The sequence below is a fragment of the Panthera uncia genome, chromosome F2 (genome assembly GCF_023721935.1).
Source record: "Panthera uncia isolate 11264 chromosome F2, Puncia_PCG_1.0, whole genome shotgun sequence".
In the NCBI taxonomy this organism is placed as follows: Eukaryota; Metazoa; Chordata; class Mammalia; order Carnivora; family Felidae; genus Panthera; species Panthera uncia.
Genome location: NC_064812.1, coordinates 43,935,346 through 43,955,197, shown reverse-complemented (window position 1 = coordinate 43,955,197; position 19,852 = coordinate 43,935,346). Strand labels below are relative to the sequence as shown.

The following is a 19,852-nucleotide window of genomic DNA, read 5'->3' as shown; positions in this document are numbered from 1 at the left end:
GTTAGCAACCCACGGACGCCATTCATCTTCTTGTTAAAATGTCTACCGCTGTAGCCAATGCTCATGCCCTTGAGGGTTTTCCTCTTTTTTTTTTTTTTCCATTATTGTATATAAAGAACATTGTGACTTTTAATATTAGCATTTTTGCTTTCAACAGCAATTAGCAATCTCTTGGTTTGCTGTTTGGTAAAGCATCGGTTAATGAGGTCATCTAGTTTAAAATCCCAGCTACTGGAAAATAACAGGGAGGAGGTCAAATCTATCATTTCAGGTTATATTCTCTGCTCTCTTTTCAGTTCTGTAAGGAAAAGATATCTTTGTTATCCACAATAAGTCATTACGACCCGTTACTGGCCCTCTGTTTTACTACTGCCTCAAGATACAGTTAGGTTCTCTCTTGCTGAAGGACTGAAATAGGATAGTTCATCTAGAAACAAACCAAAAAAAAAAAAAAAACCACGTTGAGCGTCTGAGGATGAAGAATTGGTTTCATGTCGGTTGGGTTGTCGTTCCTCTGACAGTTCTGAGCTCCCGTCTAGCGAGGGGTTGTCTCTATGGTAGAAGGGGTCCCCGGGGTGGTCGACCTCGGGGTGGCTGCTGGTGGTGTGTCCATGGGGCTCCCGGCCCCGCTGTTGGGCGTGACGGAGGAGCTGACCGCAGGCGTGTCCCCCTGCTGCTGGGCCTGCAGGGTCTGTCCACAGATGTGGTGGTGTTTCTCCCAGTCTTTGTGCTGGCAGAAGGAGCCACAGTACCGGGCCGTGTTACAGCCGCTGCAGGTCTCGCTCGCCTTGCGGCCGCAATTCCAGCAACTCTGCGGGGAGAAGGCAGAAGAAAGCAAAATCCCCAGTGAACACCTCGTCGAGGTCAAAGTCTGACAACGTGCTAGGCGGCGCTGCCTCCTTCTTTTGCAAGAACGTTACGGGAAGCATGGCAGATCCAGGGCCGGGTGTATGTGGGCACACTAAGCGCACAGAAGACACAGGTTGCCGGGGGCGGGGGGGGGGTGGGGGCGCCTGGGCGGCTCCATGGGTTAAGCGTCTGACTCTTGGTTTCGGCTCAGGTCCTGCTCTCATGGTTTTCGTGACTTTGAACCCCGCGTTGGCCTCTGTGCTGGCAGTGGGGAGCCTGCTTGAGATTCTCAGTCTCTCCCTCTCCCTCTCTCTCTCTCTCTGCCCCTCCCCCACTCGCACTGTCTCTGTCTTTCTCCAAATGAATACATAAAAACTGCAGAACAACAACAGAAAAAGAAGACGCGGGTTTTGGTGTGATTGCCGAAACTTTTCTACCAACCGCCAGTATACCTAACGAACTGGTTGAGGCTTTCTGTTTTTCCTATAAAATCCCTTCCCTTCAGGTTTGCTTATCTTCTAACACCTAAAGTCTGCTCCCCCCTACCGACAACTGCAGCCTGTACATTTCTTCCCCCTCTGATACCAATACCGCCGTGGTCAGACACATACATCGCTCCTGGCAGAAGCTCCTTGTCTCTAGATACCAGCAGGAATCACAGAAGAACTGTGAGAACTGCCCATTACATTCCAAGAAACATCACGCAACAGAAGAGCACCCAGAGGATTCTATTTTCCGCTCCCTCACTGCAACCAGGTTCTGGGGCACCCGACAACCACATGGGAGGAAAAGCTCCAAACAAGCTAGTTCGCTTCAGCTCCCTGGAGGAGAGGGTCGCTGGTTTGGGTTTTTTTGCCCAATACACTCTAAGCACTCAGAACAGTGCCTGCTATATAGCAGGTGCTCAATAAATATCTGCAAAATGAATCAATCAGACTACACCTAATTTGGCTTTCAAAGCTGGAAACACTAAAACCGGGTAAATAAATAATGGCTCCACTTGCATGCGACGCTTCCGGGCTGCCGGGGTTCCTTCGCAGCACGCTTTCAACTCAGCAACTCTGAGTAGTTAGAAATGTAGAGGAGACTAACCACCAGGACCCTGGCGAGTCCACTGGCAATCTCCGGGGCTGCTTCACAAGAGAGGGGAGAGCAGAAATGAGGTTGCCTCTAAGATTTAAACCTTGAGATAAACACAGCATGAATCAGGGCGCAGACACACCGGAGACAGAAAAGCAACTGTACAGGAGAGACCTTAGGTACAAAGGAGGGGCTATGCCCTCGGAGGAGGCCCTTGGAGGAAGTGGCAGAAGGTCAGGAAGCCAACTTTAAATGCCCGTGATCCCTCTGACAAAACCATTCCCAAGCGAGTTTAGCATTGTGCCATTAATCTTTTGTATTCCATACCTTCCTTGGTTTTATTTTCTGGCAACACTTCTGACTATACTCCAGTAACCCCAACCCAGCTGACTGGTATGTGGTTGTATCACAATTAAAACACCTTTTTAGGGGCGCCTGGGTGGCTCAGGGGGTTAAGTGCCCGACTCTTGATTTTGGCTCGGGTCACAATCTCACGGTTTGTAGGACTGAGTCCTGTGTCGGGCTCAGAGCCTGCTTAAGATTCTCCTCCCTCTGCTCCTCCTTCCCTACTCTCTCTCTCAAAAAAAAAAAGGAAATCTTTAAAAAAAAAAAAAAAAAAAAAAAAAAACCTTTTCAAAGGCTCTTGCAGCCCATGACCCTGGTGTGTATGGTTTTACCAGTGTCCAAAATACGCAAAGGGATTTTTAGCAGTCAATCCAGTTTTGCTATTAAAAAAAAAAAAAAAAAAAAAGGGCTTCCACAGTCTTTTAAGTACTAGGAGCCTCTAAACTCTAGAACTCTTGTTTGAAACTTAGAACTCAGCTACATAATTGTGGCCCAGAGAAGGGCGGAGAAAATTTAACATCTCAAACTACGGTCAGTGGGAGGTGTTTTAAGGGAACACAGTTGAGGAATATTCAGAAACTTGGTTTAGATGTTACTATAAATAAAAACGGAGGGGCGCTTGCGTGGCTCAGTCGGTTGGGTGTTTCCCACTCTTGATTTCGGCTCAGGTCATGATCTCTCGGTTCATGGGTTTAAGCCCCGAACCATGGGCCTGGGATTCTCTCTCCTTCTCTCTCTGCCCCTCCCCAACTTGCTTGTGTGTGTGTGTGTGTGTGTGTGTGTGTGTGTGTGCTCTCTCTCAAAATAAATAAACTTGAAAGAAAGAAAGGAAGAAAGAAAGAATTAAAACAAAGTAAATTATTTCTCCTTTAATTGAATTTAACCAGGAAAATATTTCAAGGGATGTGTACCTCTGGATTAGAGGCTTCTACCAGACCTAGAAGCCCTCCTCTGTCAAAATTAACCAATCGCTTTGCGTGTGTAACGATCCCACAAAGACCTGAGCAGCATGAGCCTGGCCCAGCCTTCAGAGTGGTGAGGCATGATGCTTGGTGCCCACAGTGAAGTTTGCTTCCTTGAGGTTTGGGCATTTCGAATGATGCCAGCTGGATCCTGGAACAAACTCAGCACATAAGCAAAATTCCTAAATTATATCAGAAAATCCCAATTAGAGAACAGAGACCTGGATCCAAAACAATATTTTAAGGAAATTAAACATCTAATCTGAGGCAAGTGGCTTCTTTAGGAAATACCCTGGTGTGAGTCTTATCCTTTTTCTGGCAGAGGCACAGTTTGGCAGACATGAGGGTGGTAACTGCCCAGCACTCATGGCTCCTTCAGATTGAAATCAGATGCAGGCCACCTTCTCGATGGAAGCTGATTAAACACACAGACGAAACCAGGTAATTACAAATGCATGTGCTGGGGAGTGGAAAGAAGGGACAGAACGGGAACTTCTTTAGTTTTTAAAGTGTTTTTCAAAGATGGGAACAATTTTATAAATAAAAAAGTGGAATTATGCCAAATATAGAAACAGATGTTTTGGATCATGAAGCTGCTGGGAGTTGAGCTTTCTTGCCTGGCGTCACCGGGTTCTGACCCAGGATTCAAGAGCTCTGGCTAGTTTTCCTTCTAGTTCCATTCTGAAGCTGTTCGATTCCATTTATTTCCCACCCACCCCTGGGACAGAAACAACCTTCAGCTGTAGGAAAGTACAACAAAGAACAATTCAAATGAGCTGGGGGGGAGGGGGACTACGTATTTTTACTGCTCTTAACATTGCATCACAACGAATGTGCAGGAACTTTAGCGCGACTGTTCAACAACAATCAAAATCTCCAAAGTGCATATTCCTTGGTAAAAGTTCATTAGAAAACAGACAAAGCGGTTTCCATTAATGTACTTCTCTTGGGTAGCTCTACCAAATTTCCTGTTGGCTCATCCATACTTGCAAGACTGATGCCTGACCAGGGGCATTCAGCCACTCAACAGTCACACTTCTGGGGACAGTGGAAAGTGTACAATCTTGTGAGTACCCTAATTTGGATCATTCTAAGTTTCCAAGCTTTCTGCTGTTCACAAAGGTGGAAAGTGCAAATTGTGTCTAATACCCAGGGGTATATCAACGATGGTTTAACCTAATTTTATATTTTTCAATGCATGCTTTTTTAGATTCAGGCTAGTATTTCCTGATAGTTATCCATTCCTTTCTTTCCTCCCTCCCTACTTTCCTCTTCCTTTCTCTTTCTTTCTCCCATCCATCCATCCATCATATAACTAAGCTTCCCTTCCAGTCCTCTGAAGAACGATGCTGGCAATGGAATTACCGTTAACAGTGTGGAAAGCTCAAGAATACCATTTCATAGCAAATTTCATTCCCCAAATTCATGGCAAAGTCTTCCCTTATTTGTGATATTATTATTCCCTTTTTGGCATAAGGAATATTTTCCCCCAATCCAAAAAATGGGAGTCAGCCATAGACCACAGTTAGGCTGTGACTCAGATGAAGAAAATGAGGCTGAACACAACCCTCCCTTTTGCTAAATGTCCTAATACTACAGATGGAAAGGGAAATGATGAATGGAGCTTTTTAATGCCAGAGCTGCCTGTCAAAGATTGCTGCTACTTGGTTCCACACCAGCAATTCTCTTCCTCCCTAAGAACAAAATTATTTCCTTCTTCTTATTTTAGATACACAGAGAATGGTATTCCATAGCCCCACCTGCAAAATAATATCCTTGCTGGTTCTTACTGTTGGAAATTCCTTTTCCAGGAAACAAAACATGGTCTCCTGATTGCTCTAAGTTTCTCCGGGTCTGTACTCACCTAAAAGTCTCCAGAAAATGTCTACATGCAAATGATGCTCAATGAACGAAGTAGAATGATTACAATTAAAATTCCCCAAATGTAAAGAACTCTCCCACACACGGGCTTCAATCCACAGTAGGATCACATCTTACATTTGCACTGCACTGTACATTTTAAAACCACTTCCAAAGGAGCGCCTGGGTGGCTCAGTCGGTTGAGCGTCCGACTTCGGCTCAGGTCACGATCTCACGGTCCGTGAGTTCGAGCCCCGCGTCGGGCTCTGGGCTGACGGCTCAGAGCCTGGAGCCTGCTTCCGATTCTGTGTCTCCCTCGCTCTCTGCCCCTCCCCCGTTCATGCTCTGTCTCTCTCTGTCCCAAAAATAAATAAACGTTAAAAAAAAAATTAAAGAAAAAAAAAACCACTTTCAAAAACATTTTGCAGCTTGGGGAACTGAGGCCCAAAGAATAAGTAACTTGTACAGTAAATGATTTGCCTCAAGTCACACAAATATGAAATCCCACAGCCAAGGTGTGATTCACCCAGGTCTTTGGACTGCAAACCAAACACATTTCCCAAAGTGCCACACTCAGTCCATTTCACGTACTTCTTAGACCCTGTTTTAGCAGGAATGAGGTAGGAAGGGTGCTTAATTGCTAAAAGCAAAGACAGGCTGGCACAGGAAGCAAGCGCACCAAAGACAAGGTATTCACGGAGTGCAGTGAAAAATGGCCGCCAATTTTGAATGGCTTCAGTCAGCCCGTCTTGGGTCTTACTTCCAACTCTGCCATTTGGTGGCCTTAAAACCACAGGCAAGTTGCTTAACCTCTCAGGGAGGTACCTGCCACACAGGAGTAATTACTGCATGTTGTTCAGGAGGATGTCAGTGCTAAGCACAGTGCCTGATGTTCAGAAAGTCCTGAATAAAACGGAAGGAAGTAGCACCTCCCGGCACTGGCCGGAAGAAACTATCTACAATCCTCCCACAGCACAATCTTTAGAATTAGAAAGCTCATTGCCCCATGCCTCCCTCCAGAGGCACTGACAGCTACATCGTAGAAAAAACGTTAGCTTACCTCCCCTTACACTTCATCAGTGACCACATTTTCTGTACCCTTACTGTCCTCAGACCTTACAAAGGTTCACTGTTAGTGGCCATTTATTTCCCCACTTCTCCTTTTTGAATTCCCCTCGTTGAAATTCCCTCTAACTTTTGTTTTGATATACTACAATTCTGTTTGTTACACTGGTACCTCTTTTTTTCTTCTGTTTGTTCATTTCCCTCTAAATATTTGGCAAGAGGGGGAAGCTGGCGTAAAGAAAAGAAAATCTTTCGCTTCCTACGCTCTCCCTTGTCAGCCCTCATGGTTTCAACTATCAGCTGTAAGAAAATGATACTCCAACCTGTTTCTCCAGCCCTTAATTTCCTTCCTGAGCTACTATCAACTGCCAGTTCTGGAGCTCCACCAGGATGTTCCTGTCACCCAGGTCAGTATTCCCTAAACCTGATTCTCTGGTGTGGTCTACTTTAGTCGTTGGCAACATTCAAGTTCAAGACTTTGTCATCTTATTGGAAACTCCTCTTTCTTTAGCCCCTGCAACAACTCAGTGCCAACCCCCATGGATCTTGCCTCCGTGGGTTCTCTTCCCAGGTTTTCAAGCTTATGGTTACTATCCAAGTTCCTTCCCTGCCCTTTCTGTTAGAATAGCTTCTTTGTTTTTTTTTTAATCTTTATTTTTGAGAGAGAGAGAGACGGAGCATGAGCAGGGGAGGGACAGAGAGAGGGGGAGACATAGAATCCAAAGCAGGCTCCAGGGTCCGAGCTGTCCTCACAGAGCCTGACGCGGGGCTCAAACCCACGGACTGCAATATCATGCGGTCTATACCTGTATGGGAACCTGAGCCGAAGTCGGATGCTCAACCGACTGAGCCACCCAGGTGCCCCTGTTAGAACAGCTTCTTAACTGGTTTTTCATCTCTCTCTATCATTCATACACACACACACACACACACACACACACACACACACACACACTGCTCACTTGGAAGGTGGCTTGGTTCTGATATACATCTACTCTGCATCTCTCAAGAACCTTACAAATTGAGTCACATAAACATTATGCTAGTTTTATAGATGTGAAAACCAAAGCTCCGACACGTAAGCCAATGCAGACCATTCAAGGTCCAGTGCTCCATCCACTATACTGTGAAAGTCTATGGATGAAAACACCTGGCCTTTTGATATGAAACAACAACAACAAAATCTTATTGTAACATGGAATCATAGCTTACGCTCGGAGAGCTCCAAACTGTTCCGGGATTGATGGGTCTGACAGGATCATGACGGCCTTATAAGAACCATGCTGACAGACTCCTGTGCTATAACTACATGGTAACTAATTCTACAGTGTCCACTCAGGTGGAGTTTCTATTATTTGGAACCTAATGCACAGGGTCCACTGGGGGTAGTTCTGCCGTTTCTAGAAGGAGTAAAGAACATGAACCTCTCAGAGTGACTTGCTCAAACTGTCAGGGCTTAGCAGGTTCTGGAAATACAAAGTGTAAAGATTTGATCAGTGTTTTTCTTTAAGTGCCACAAAGATGTTCAACGTTAATGTAAACTGTGTAGTTCTGTACCTATGTAGGAAAAGTAAATAAAGGCCATTTTAATTGGAGGGGGGTGGTGGCTTTAATTTGGTGGCTTAAAACTCAAAACTATTAGAACAGTACAATTACTTACTCTCTGTTCTATGCCCACTTCTAGTCATTGCTTCGATCCCCTATGCTAGAATAGGTTATGGAGCTCAAAGAAGACTTGTAGCAGACTGTTTGGAAATTGACCCAATCTGACAATGTTCACTGGGAAAAAACTATATGTGTATGGGAACCAGACATGAATACGAAAACATGACAGTTTAAGATGACGAGATTCGGCAAAATTGTTTTTTTATTCACCCTAATGCTGGCAGTGTATTCTCGGTGCAAAACGTTAATACACTGAAAAAGAGAGAGAGAGAGAGAGAGAGAGAGAGAGAGAGAGAGAGAGAAAGTACAGAAAGTATCATATTGCTTAGATGTCTGCCCCAAGTGCAGCATCGTTCTAGTAACAGTTGGTATTATAAACCTATACCTTTACCTATAAACCCAGGTAAACTTAGAGAACCAGGGAGGAATAATGTGAAGGAAGTCCAATGAGGAAACAGATAGACTAATATGCCATCGAGGGAAAAAATTCCCGTCACGTGGCTATTGAGAAGGTGGCCTGAGAGGCAGACAGTCCGGGCTGAGGACCAGCTCACACTTAGGGCTGAGACCCCGAGCAAAGGCCTCACCTCCCGGGACTCGGCTTTTCTTGGCTGCAAAACGAGGACAACAGCACTTTCTACTCTACCTGGACTCATAGGAAGACTAAATGCACCGAAGCACAGAAAGTATAAAAGGCAGTTTTTAACCACGCCAGGTGCAGAATTAAACTTTCGCTGTAGGTCTGCCCATTTCACCTCAGGCAAAACACACTTCCTGCCTCCTCGCCACCCCCACCTCCCGCCCCTGAACTATGCTGACCGGGATTTCAGGGCACCCAGGACAGCTGGCCCTGGTGGGAATCACCCCTTCTACCCTGAAGAGTCCCCTTCTACTCGGAAGAGTCCCCGTCTGGATGATAAATCACATGGCCCTCCTACAGGTAATACCTGTGCCTATTTATTCCTGACTCTGCACTTCCTCCTGCTCTTCTCTCCAGTTCCATATTTTCAATCCTTGTCTCCTCTTTCTAGAAACATCTCCATTCTTTTTTTTAAAAAAAATTTTTTTTTTTAACGTTTATTTATTTTTGAGACAGACAGAGACAGAGCATGAACGGGGGAGGGTCAGAGAGAGGGAGACACAGAATCTGAAACAGGCTCCAGGCTCTGAGCTGTCAGCCCAGAGCCCGACGTGGGGCTCGAACTCACGGACCGTGAGATCATGACCTGAGCTGAAGTCTCAGCCACTTAACCGACTGAGCCACCCAGGCGCCCCGAAACATCTCCATTCTTTACTGCCTACTTTTTCAGAACCACTAGTTTTCCGAAGCAGAATGGGCATTAGGTTCATTGTTCATGTGTGAAAACAGGTAGAAACTCTGAAATCATAGAAAGAAGTATACATGGGCATCTGTCCTTAACACAAATAGCTCAGAAGAAACTCGGTCTAGAGATCTGTTCTTCTGATTTGGAGCTCAGATTCCTTCTCGAAGTTCCTCTGAGGAGGAGAATACTATTTTGTGCATTTAAATTATCTACATATGCATTTTTACAGATTTGGATGCTCTAGATCATTTGTGATCTACATAAGACATGGGTAATGTCTGTAATAGGGGATGACTTCAAATTAAGGGAGAGAAGGGAGAAAAAGCCTTGTGGCAATCAGAAAGTTTAGCGTGTCTTGTGATGAAGGACTGTGGGAAGTATCAGTTGATAAAGATGCCTTGCGTTACAGCTCTCAGAACACTGTGAATTAAAATGTAGGTGTAAAAAAATCTAAACGTTGTGTGTCAACCATCAATAAAAAACAAAACCAAACAAAAACTTCTAAACAACCCTGAGGTAAGCAAGTAACATCGCATTCCTTAAGAAGAAATGGAGGTTGACAGGAGTGAAAGGACCCACCCAAGGACGCCTGATATGCTAATGAGCTGGAGCCAGAATTCAGGTCCTCCTCTCAGATTCCTTCTGCCCCAAGCACCCGTCTCTGAGCTTTGCTAGCCAAAGAGGACCATCAAATCGCCTGAAAATGGCCTTCAAGTGGTGTGACCATATAATTCATCATATAAACCAGAACACTTGAGAATAAAAGGGACCACTCAGTAATCACAGGGGACAACAGGGATAAACTGGGATTGTGTCACTCAAACTGGGAGGTATGGTCACCCTGTACCCTACCTTTATATACTATCCTGATTTTCACATTAAACAGCATGATTTAAGAGTTTGTGCTCTGTTTACCCTTTCTGATTCAGAGACAATCTGTCTAGCTGGATTCAGTAACTGATCTGAGCTTCCTAAAATTTTTTAACTTGTGTTGTTTATGCACAAAAAATAAGGAAGGTTCCCTCTTCTACCAAGCCCCTACTCCCACTCCGCCCCCAAATAAGCTCCCCCCACCCCCACCTTGGGCAGATCAAAGCCAGCAAGTTTCTGAAGACTGTCCAAGTAGGATTATCTGATGTGTATTTCCCAACCCCGTCTTCTGGACTCCCTCTTCTTCCTTGACAGCCGACCAGTCATGAAATCCTGCCCATTTTATCTCAAGGGTTCCCAGCCAACATCTACAGTTTTCTCCACCCCCGGAGCCAATACCAACTATCTTCATCCCCATCTGCCTCCTCACACAGATTGGTCCCTCCTTTTAGTTTCCTCTAATCTCTCTCCACACGGCAGCCTGAGTGATCCTTCCAAAACACTCTCATAGCCCTCCTGTTTTCAAAACCTGGCAGAGCTTCTTTTCCCCACCTGTCCTCTTCTTCCTGCACAGAGGCACCAACATGCCCCTTGCCCAGGGAGACAGTGATGAGGTCACGGAGGGTGCAGTGAGATGGAGAGCAGCCGCTGACCAGTTCCTTATTGTCCTCTTAAATATCAGATGAAAGGAACTTAATTTCTGGAAGCTTCCACACTTAAATGTGTCAAGACGCTTATATTTGGTTAGTGATTTACCTCCTCTAATGAACTGTAGTCAGCATGAAAGCAGAGGTCCCCTCAGTGCCTAGCACCATCCCTGACATAGAATAAAAGCTCAAAACTTGGTTATTGAAAGAATAAATGAGTGGTACCTGGGTGGCTCAGTCGGTTAAGCGTCCGACTTTAGCTCAGGTCCTGGTCTCACGGTTTGTAAGTTTAAGCCCCACATGGGACTCTCTCCTGTCAGCACAGAGCCCGCTTCAGATCCTCTGTCCCGTGCCCCCCCCCCCCCAACCGCTCTCTCTCAAAAATAAACATTACAAAAAAAAGAATAAATGAAAACATGGATGTGAGTGATTTAGAGTTATATGTATTGAATAACAAACTGCCCTGGGCAGGTCACAAACGTGACTTTTTTTTTCAACAAATGCCCATTAATTTCTTAGTGCAGTTTCTAAATCAATGTTTCCTACATTTAATGGGAGTATGTTCTTTTTCCAACCAATTACTATGGTGGCCAGACCTCTTACGTTCTTTTCTAAGAAAACAAAGAACAACTTATCAAACTTCTAAAACACAATACTATGTGGGCCTTATTTAGGGTTGAGTGGCTAAAACTCAAGAAAACCCCCTGCCTAGAATGACAGAAAAGAATTCTGAGAAGTACCTGTACTGTCTTTGCAAATCAGCTGGGCCACGCAGTGCCGGCCTAACAGATTCCCACCCTGGGGCCAACCATGTTGCATGCTGGAATAGGGAGCTCAACTCTAGCCCAAGGAAGCCAAAGTTGTTCTGGCTCAGTCCCAGAGGGGCTCAGGGAACTTTCGAAACTTGAGGTGATTTGCAAACATCACTTCTGGGGTGGCTTCTATCAGGTCATTTCTATGAAAAGGTGTATATTCCTCAGTGTGAGGGAAGGGCAGGGTCGAGAAAAATAACATGCTGGATTCAAAGTTTTGTCCCCCTCACAAAGTAGAAGGATTTCTGAGGGGGGAAATAAAAATATTTACCTATAAATGTGGGCAAAAGATAGAGCCCAGGCATTTAAACTTACCACCAGGCATTTAGACTGTTCTTGGACATTGTCATTCCTCAGGAGAATTCATAACATTAATTTAGGGCTACTGGATTAACCTTTACTTCTCTGTCAAGTCCTTGGTCGAACCATCTTTATCTTATAGACTTCTGTCCCAGTCTAGAGGGGTCTCAGCTTCATTCCAATGGATCTCTCTTCCATCTTTTGCTCTGCTATTCTCAGGACCGTGTTTACATTGCTTTCGAAGAAAAGAAACTCAATTATTCGAGGGATCAAGCCCTCCGTCCCACTCCAAGTCTTGAAAGAGGTACAGCAGGTTAAAATGAAGAAATCAGACCTAAGTTGCCTTTCAGGTTATCTGCATCCAAAAATGACCTTACTGGTCCTTATGGAAAGATCCTTGTTGTAGCTACGGAACACCATAAGGACTGACAGCATGCTACGAGTTCCAGCTTTGTTTCTGCCGTGTCCTAGCCATGTCAGGTGACTTTCCGCACCGGCAAGATGATAAAATGATCATGTCTCAAGGTTCTGGCCACTGTAGGAGACACTTTCATTCATAGTGACAACACGGTAAGAAGACCAAAGCTTTTAGATGCTTGGTGGCTTTCTCAAAGTCACAGAATTGTAAGAGATAGGGCCAGAAATTATATTTGGTCTTCTGAATTTCAAGCCCTTTCTCCTAGCAGAGTCTACCTTGAAACCCTTGGCAACATGTCGCTTAAGACAAGGGTAGTGCTATACTGCAGATTAAAGACAGTTCTAGATTAAAGTCTCCTAAGAGATCCAAAAAGAAAGAAAGAAAAAAAAACAACTGCTACAGAAGATCATTCATACCCAGGGTATTCTATCCTATCTACTACTTACAGCTACTAGCCGATACGCCGTAATTTTTTAAATGTCTATTTATTCATTTTCTGAGAGAGAGCGCATGAGCACACAAGCTGGGCAGGGGTAGAGAGAGAGGTAAGCAAGCTCTGCACCATCAGCGCAGAGCCCAAAGCGGGGCTCGAACCCACAAGCTGTGAGATCATGACTTGGGTCAAAACCAAAGAGTCACACGCTTCACTGACTGAGCCACCAGGTGCCCTGCCATAGTCTTATGATGCTAAATGTTAGCGTCAAGATCACATATTTTTCTGGGTAAGTATTAGGAATGAAAGCACAAAGCTCTTAGACACTAAAGGAATACAGCATTGTTATTTGCCAAATACAAAAACTTAGTTCTCAATTTCTTCTTAAACATTTACCTTTAGAATTTAGTGGCCTACAAAATACTCTTACCATACATAACCACCCTAATGTGTCCTTGTGAAAGTGATAATGTTTTAGGGAAGGCACCAACCATGCTTCATGGTATTACTAACTTAAATGGAGCAGGACAAATTCTCTCCAAAACACGTTAATAGACATTTAAAAAACACACACACACACACACAAAACAAGATCCTTAAATATCTTAGCCACAAGATGCCAAATAAAATTGAATTTATGTCTAGCTTAATTCGACAACGGAAAAGTCAGCAGTTAAAGGGTAGATAAACTTCTCTTTGTCCCTCTTTTCCTGAGAAACTTTCCAATGTTGAAAATCAATTCCTTTTGTCCCTTGTTATTCATCTGCTACACATTAAATAGAAACTCTGGGCATGGAGTGATTCCCACAGGGTCTTTCATCTACAGAGAAGCCTGGTACAAATTAAATTCTTACTCTCCTTCACAAATTATAGATATGTATTGTAGTAGACCATTGATTTATCAGTTGACGCCCTTGCTAGTTCAGCTTGGTGAAACTAGCTCACTACAGCCCTTTATCTAAAGTTACTGTGGGGTGGCGGGGATTGTGGCACTGCATTCATTAATGCGAAGCATCACTACGTTGTTCCGATGTTACGGGCTCTATTTTAAATAGCATTGTTAGGTACTGTGTGTTAGTTACTTCCCAGATCCTTGAGCCATTTGGGCTATGTGTGCGTGTGTGTGTTTTAATATGCTGAAATAATACCAAATGATATTGTGATGACTGTGATGTTATGCTATGAAATGACTCGCATAATGGTTATTACAAATAAGGGGAGAAACAGATCGTGCAGAAAGATCTCTCAGAAATGTTGAATTGAGGCAGGTGCTGTTTTCACGCTGGACTTTAGGACCAATGGTTAAGGGGGTGGCTGTGATCCCAGGCATGTCATATCTTGGGAGAGCACGTTTGCACAGGACGTCTCTTTTAAACCCCTTGTATTAGAAGGAAACCAAACACACACACCGCGCGCGCGCACACGCACACTGACATACACGTGTGCCCACAGCCGAGTGCTAAGAAGCTATGAGAATTTCACTTGAATCTATTACCCACCAAATATATTAAAAACCTTTTCTTGGCAGAGTTGTGCTTTTAGACATTTGATCAGCTCTTACCATTGGATTCCACAAGTGCCGGGACACCCCCCGCCCCCCCACCCAGATTATTCTCATTTTGCCCCTGCAGATCGGTTTGTCTAAAAGCCAGTACCCGCTTTTACTTGTGACCTCCTGGAATCAAAACCAAGTGCTCGGACTGGCGGAAACGCCCTGCGTGCCTGGGAAGCTCCCCCTAGCACCTCACCTCGCTCGAATCCTCCTGCTGATTGATGACGGCCAGCGCGTCCTCCGCCGCCTGCCGCTTGGCCTCAGCCACCGTGCGCTCCATCTTGGCGCGCTCGGTCGTGATCATGTCGTGGGCTTTCCGCTCCGCCTCAGACACGGCCTTCTGCAGCTCGGTCATCGCCTGGCGCTTCACCTCGTTGACCGCCTCCTCTGCGTGCGGGGCAGGCCACACGGGACAAGAGAAGATTTCCCTGTTAGCGCGGGACCTTGGATACTGATTGCTGGTAAACAGAATTCTATAGTACAGGCATGACTCTCAATCCCAGGTATTGGGCAGTTCTCCTGGCTGTCTAAAAAGCCAGCAGATTTTGGAAATTCGTTTAGGAAAACAAAGAGTGAGATTTTTTGTTTTCCCCTTTAACTTGCGTGTCTGGGAATATTTTTTAAACTAATGTAGCATCACTACCACTTTTCTACCAAGCCAGTACCTTCAGAAATGATTATGACACCAAACGTAAAGAGTTAAAGGACAAAACGACCACAAGAAACCTTTCTGGATAATTCAGACATTTACATTAAGGTGGTTTGCCACAATGCTATGGGGTAATATGCACATAGGGAGCGCATGAGTAAAGCTTTCAAAACAAAAATAGGAAGGGGAGGGACTTTACGCATCTACACGTATAAGTGCTAACAATTACTTTGCTGGTGAAACATACAGCACAGTAGTGAAAGGGCATTCAGATGGCAACTGAACAGTGTAGACCCTGTAAAGACAATCCGTGATGAAACAGATGATCCAGCTTCTCTTTTTCTTAAGGCATTTCTTGAGTAATGTGGATATATGTCTGTACAGACTGAATGATAGGGATTTTTAAAAATCATTTTCTCATTTCCATATTTTAAGCCGTCGTCCACCTATTCAATTGAACACATACACAGCTTCACCTAACCAACTGTTGCACTAGACAAATGTAATTGAACCCTACCAGAGGCCAAAACAATCAGGCCTGCCTGGAAACCTGCAAGGTGTCAAATTAGCTCTTTATTTTTGGCCGTGGAAAGGGTGCAAAGATTTGACTAATGTACAATATGAGATTGACAACTAAAACAAGTAATTTCCATTAAAAAAAATTAACTGTTCTAATTAACAAGGGAAAATATCCTCCCCCTAAATTAGTTTATCTAATTTTCATCTTTATTCAAAGCAAAATGACAATGATTAATTGAAAATTTAATAAGCAGTAATTATTAACTTGGCAAACCTAGTACCAATTAACACTCTATTAAAACTAATTATGACATGTTTCATTCAAGTGTTTGCACTTAATTGTTTCACCCACTTAAAAAGCACCTTAATTAAATGTTCTGTTTAATTAAAAACATAGATTCCTAATAAAAATGTCTTACTGTAGATTAAAAATGTAAGAGATGCAAATACTCCTATGGTTTCTTACACGTCTGTGGTTTATTCCACACATCTACAGTCCAGGACTTGAGGATCATCAGAAGCCTTCCACTATTAATTAGCTGTCATGACTTTTGTAGCTTCTGTCCCTTTAACAACATTATATCTGAAGTCCTTTCACTTGCAGTTTACTGTCTCCTATGTTTTTACAAACTAAAATATAAGGGAACGATCCAGACCGGAAATATTAACTAAAATATGTTAAGCCTTTGTTGGTTGCTTTAAGAGAGATGCCATTTAAAATCTGGACAGAAACAGAGCACTGCACAGAGTTGGAAGCACGTTCTTCACCAGGAGGTGAAAAGATGCCTTTATTACTCTACCGTAAACGACCTGGGGGACCAGGGAAGTACTGCCCTTCTAACTATACAGCCAGGGTCTAATTTAGTTTGAATATTCAAGGTGAATTAAAATTCTATCTAAGTGGTAATACAGGACAATAATTTTTGCTTACGATCAAAGCTGTAGCTTGACTAATTGTGTATGCAAATCAGGCAATTTATATTTAAATTATGCATTCCTATTCTAATCCCACAGGCATATACAGATCAGCAAAGAGAGTTGGTAGGACATGTGCAAGGTGCTTGAATATTTATTACCAACTGCAAACATTCACTGATCGTTTGAAAAAGAAATATACTGAAGAAAACACTCGGTTGTGACTTGAAAACCATCTTTATGTTGGATTTTTTCCCCAATTTGATGAAGAGTTTTCATACCTTTACAGAGTGTTCTGTTGCTTTTGCTGCTGCTTTTAAAAAATACTAATTGTAGGAGAAAATTGATGGGTCCTTCAACATTTGTTAGGATCCCAAATATTCAAATAATGTATATTGTTATATTACGTTGTAAACTATTACTGGGGCAACATGAGGAATTTGAATGAGGTCTGTGAATTAAATACTGTTAACGTCCTGATTTTGGTAGTTGTACTATAGTTATATAAGAGAATGTCCTTGGTCTCAGTTAATACACACTAAAATCTTTAGGGTCAAAGGGCATCGCGTATGCGACTTACTCTCAAATGGATGGCAAAAAATACGTATAACGGGGAAAAAAAGGGAGGGAAGAAAAGAAGAAAAGAAAGATATTAAAGCCAGTACAGTAAAATAGGGGAAACTGGGTAAAAGGTATAAGGGAATTTTTTTACACTGTTTTTTTGCAACTTTTCTGCAAGTCTCAAATCATTTCAGAATAAAATGGTGCTAAATATTATATGATATACTTTCATGCACAGGATATACTTTGTGCAATTATAATTTTCTGTGAAAAAGGATGTGCTGGTTATACAACATTGAATTGAGAGCTCTGCCCCTTTGATATTTTTCAAATGCTTTAAGTTTTCTTTTATTTACTTTCTTTTGCCATAAAGGTAATGTATAATGCTTTGATTGCAAAGATACACTTTGTAGGTTTTCTTCTAAAAAAAAATTTTGCCCACAGCAAATTTTAGAATCTTGGGGGGAAAAGCTTTCAAATTGTAACAAGCTGAGTGCAGATGTTACATTCTGCCCTTGGTGTTTTCATCATGCTGGATGCCTTGACACTATGAACACCACAAATGCTTTTCAAGAAGCCTATAAAGATAAATATTATAAGTAGTTATTCAAGATTTCCAGATGAAACTGCCACCTGTACTTTGGAGATTTAATATACTCCTTAATATTAGCATCCATCCATGGAAAACTATCCCCACACTGTTCTTATGCAGCAGATTAGGGATACCGCTGTGAAAAGAACACAAATTTAATCGACATCACTCCTAAGTCATATTTGAGATGGAAAACCTACGATAGAAAACAGGCACATCTAAAAAACGTTTACACGATAAAAGTATTGCTCTTTCTCTCCTCGTGAAGCCCCCACCATGTCAAGTATATCCAGAATTAGTTTCAGGAACCCACAAAACAGTGAGGAAAAATAATCGGGGACTCAGTAGATTACGACATGTTGAATTTTTTAAAAACCTGATTACGTGGAAAATATACAGTGCGGTTTTGAATCTGCTTCCACTGCTTACCACTTATGGTAGGACTTCCTTTGTGCATAGCTATTCAAGTTGACTTTCCCACAACGGTGGTCTATTCAGAAAAATCTACTCTCACTTAATAGCAGTCAAACAAAGACTTGAGCAGATAATAGCCCAGAAAAAGAATTTGGATTACACAAGACTTTACCGTCAATTTTTCTTTATGAACAATCACGGATTTAACTTAAAGACACACAAATAAGGGAAATACAGAGAAAAGACTCTCTCCCACAACATAAAATGTCATCCTTCTGCTGTCCAAAATGGCAATTCTTTGTATCTCTTAGTGGAGTAAGTTGCACTGACAGCTTAAAAATGGGGAAGAAAAAGTGATCAGAAAGAAGATGTAGCCATTCCTTTTCCAGACAGGTGACACTCAGCACATTTTAACAGCTTGGGAGTATCCGGTGACCCACGTAGAAATCTTAGAGGTGATTCTATAAATCTAATTATACTATGCAGCTGAGCAACATATATATTTAACCTTTAAACTGAATGATCTGTCTGATTTGTATACTAGACATGCAAGAGAGTTTTCTGGTTCTCTAAGTCACGAAGCCTAGAATACTATCAGATTTGGACACTCCTTACCACTCTTACAAAAACAGGTATTTCTTTGAGAAAGCTATAAAAAGTCTTGGATAAGAGCCAAATGATCAGATTGTCAACAAGCTGCAAAAAAACTACAGACACAGCTGGGTCAAATCACAACCCAAAGAGACCCTTTCCCTTGACTATTTCTCCTTGAATAGGGTTCCTAGCCCAACACCCAGGTGATCCTTTGCAGAAGTAGTATTTTCCAGTTTCTCAAGTCAAACTATTTTAATAGTTGAGGTTATGGCAGCTCAAAGTCACAGTCTGTGTCTGTCACATCATCTTTTAACTCCTGAAACAGGCTTATGGATTTATCTCTTGAGTTGGTTTTTGCAAGGCTTTGACTCAACTTTTAGTGTTGGTGGTCCACCAAGATTCTGCCAGATCTGAACTGTATAAAGTCAACGTGTGACCAAGAACTTGAAATCAGCCCCCAAAGGTAGAGCAGTATCTCTTAATGAAAATATGATGGTGTATATGGTGGGGAAAAACAGAAGTTAAGCAACTTTGTCATTTAAGTTAGAAAATAATTTAGCTATGGTCCTTGAATATTAACTAGAACAGATCAATTTCAGATACTGGTTGTAATCATAACACCTCAGAGTGCCTTGGGGCACACCTGGGTGGCTCAGTGGGTTAACCGTCCGACTTCGGCTCAGGTCATGATCTTGAGGTTTGTGGGTTCGAGCCCCGCATTGGGCTCTGTGCTGACAGCTCAGAGCCTGGAGCCTGCTTTGGATTCTGGGTCTCCCTGTCTCTGTCCCTCCCCCACTCGTGCTTTGTCTCTCTCAAACAACGTGTAAACATTTAAAAAAAACTAGTCAACTAGTTTTGCTGAGATTTTCTTAACAATTTAGGAGACGTGTCGATTATATCTCAATTTTACAACATCAGGCGAAAAGACAGACGTAGGCGATTTAATTTCTAAAACACTACAAGTTTTTTTCTATTAAGAATACACTGCACATAAGCTGAGACCTCTTAGGCCAGCTTTCGGCCTGAAACCATGAAAGCACCTGAAAAACAGAGGATTATAACAGAAAGACTGCCAGACGGTCACTTACATGGCACTGGCAGCTGCTACCAAAATAAAAACGATTCCATGTTCTAATAAGGCCCGGGTGAAGAATATTAATTAGGATTTTAAAATTTTGGTTTGTGGTGGGGCCTGTTTTGTTTTTGTTGTCGTTAGCAGGAAAGGCCCTCCTTGTCGCTCCTCACATGGCTGCATGAACAACTGTGCACAGCTGCTAGAACGCTAGACGGGTGTTTTCAACAGTTCTTACCAGCTTTCTTCCAGATCTCCTCTGGCACGTATCCAGAAGCAGGCCTGTGAAGGAATTCCCGATGCGCATCTAGGAAAAGGATGCAAAGCGGGGCGGGGGGGGGGGGGGGGGGGGG

The 19,852-nt window shown here is 43.0% G+C and overlaps 1 protein-coding gene across 4 annotated transcripts in view; it reads right to left on the bottom strand.

The window, feature by feature from the left end:
- Positions 1 to 347: 347 nt before the first annotated feature.
- The window catches only part of RUNX1T1 (RUNX1 partner transcriptional co-repressor 1), a 139,263-nt gene continuing 119,758 nt past the window's right edge, over positions 348 to 19,852 (bottom strand). For all 4 annotated transcript variants that reach the window (XM_049633163.1, XM_049633164.1, XM_049633166.1 and 1 more), the window contains 3 exons: positions 19,738 to 19,806; positions 14,380 to 14,570; positions 348 to 811 (listed from right to left, as the gene is read on the bottom strand). In XM_049633163.1, the coding sequence (XP_049489120.1) occupies positions 536 to 811; positions 14,380 to 14,570; positions 19,738 to 19,806 (536 nt within the window). In that variant the 3' untranslated portion in view covers positions 348 to 535. The remainder of the gene's footprint in view (positions 812 to 14,379; positions 14,571 to 19,737; positions 19,807 to 19,852) is intronic.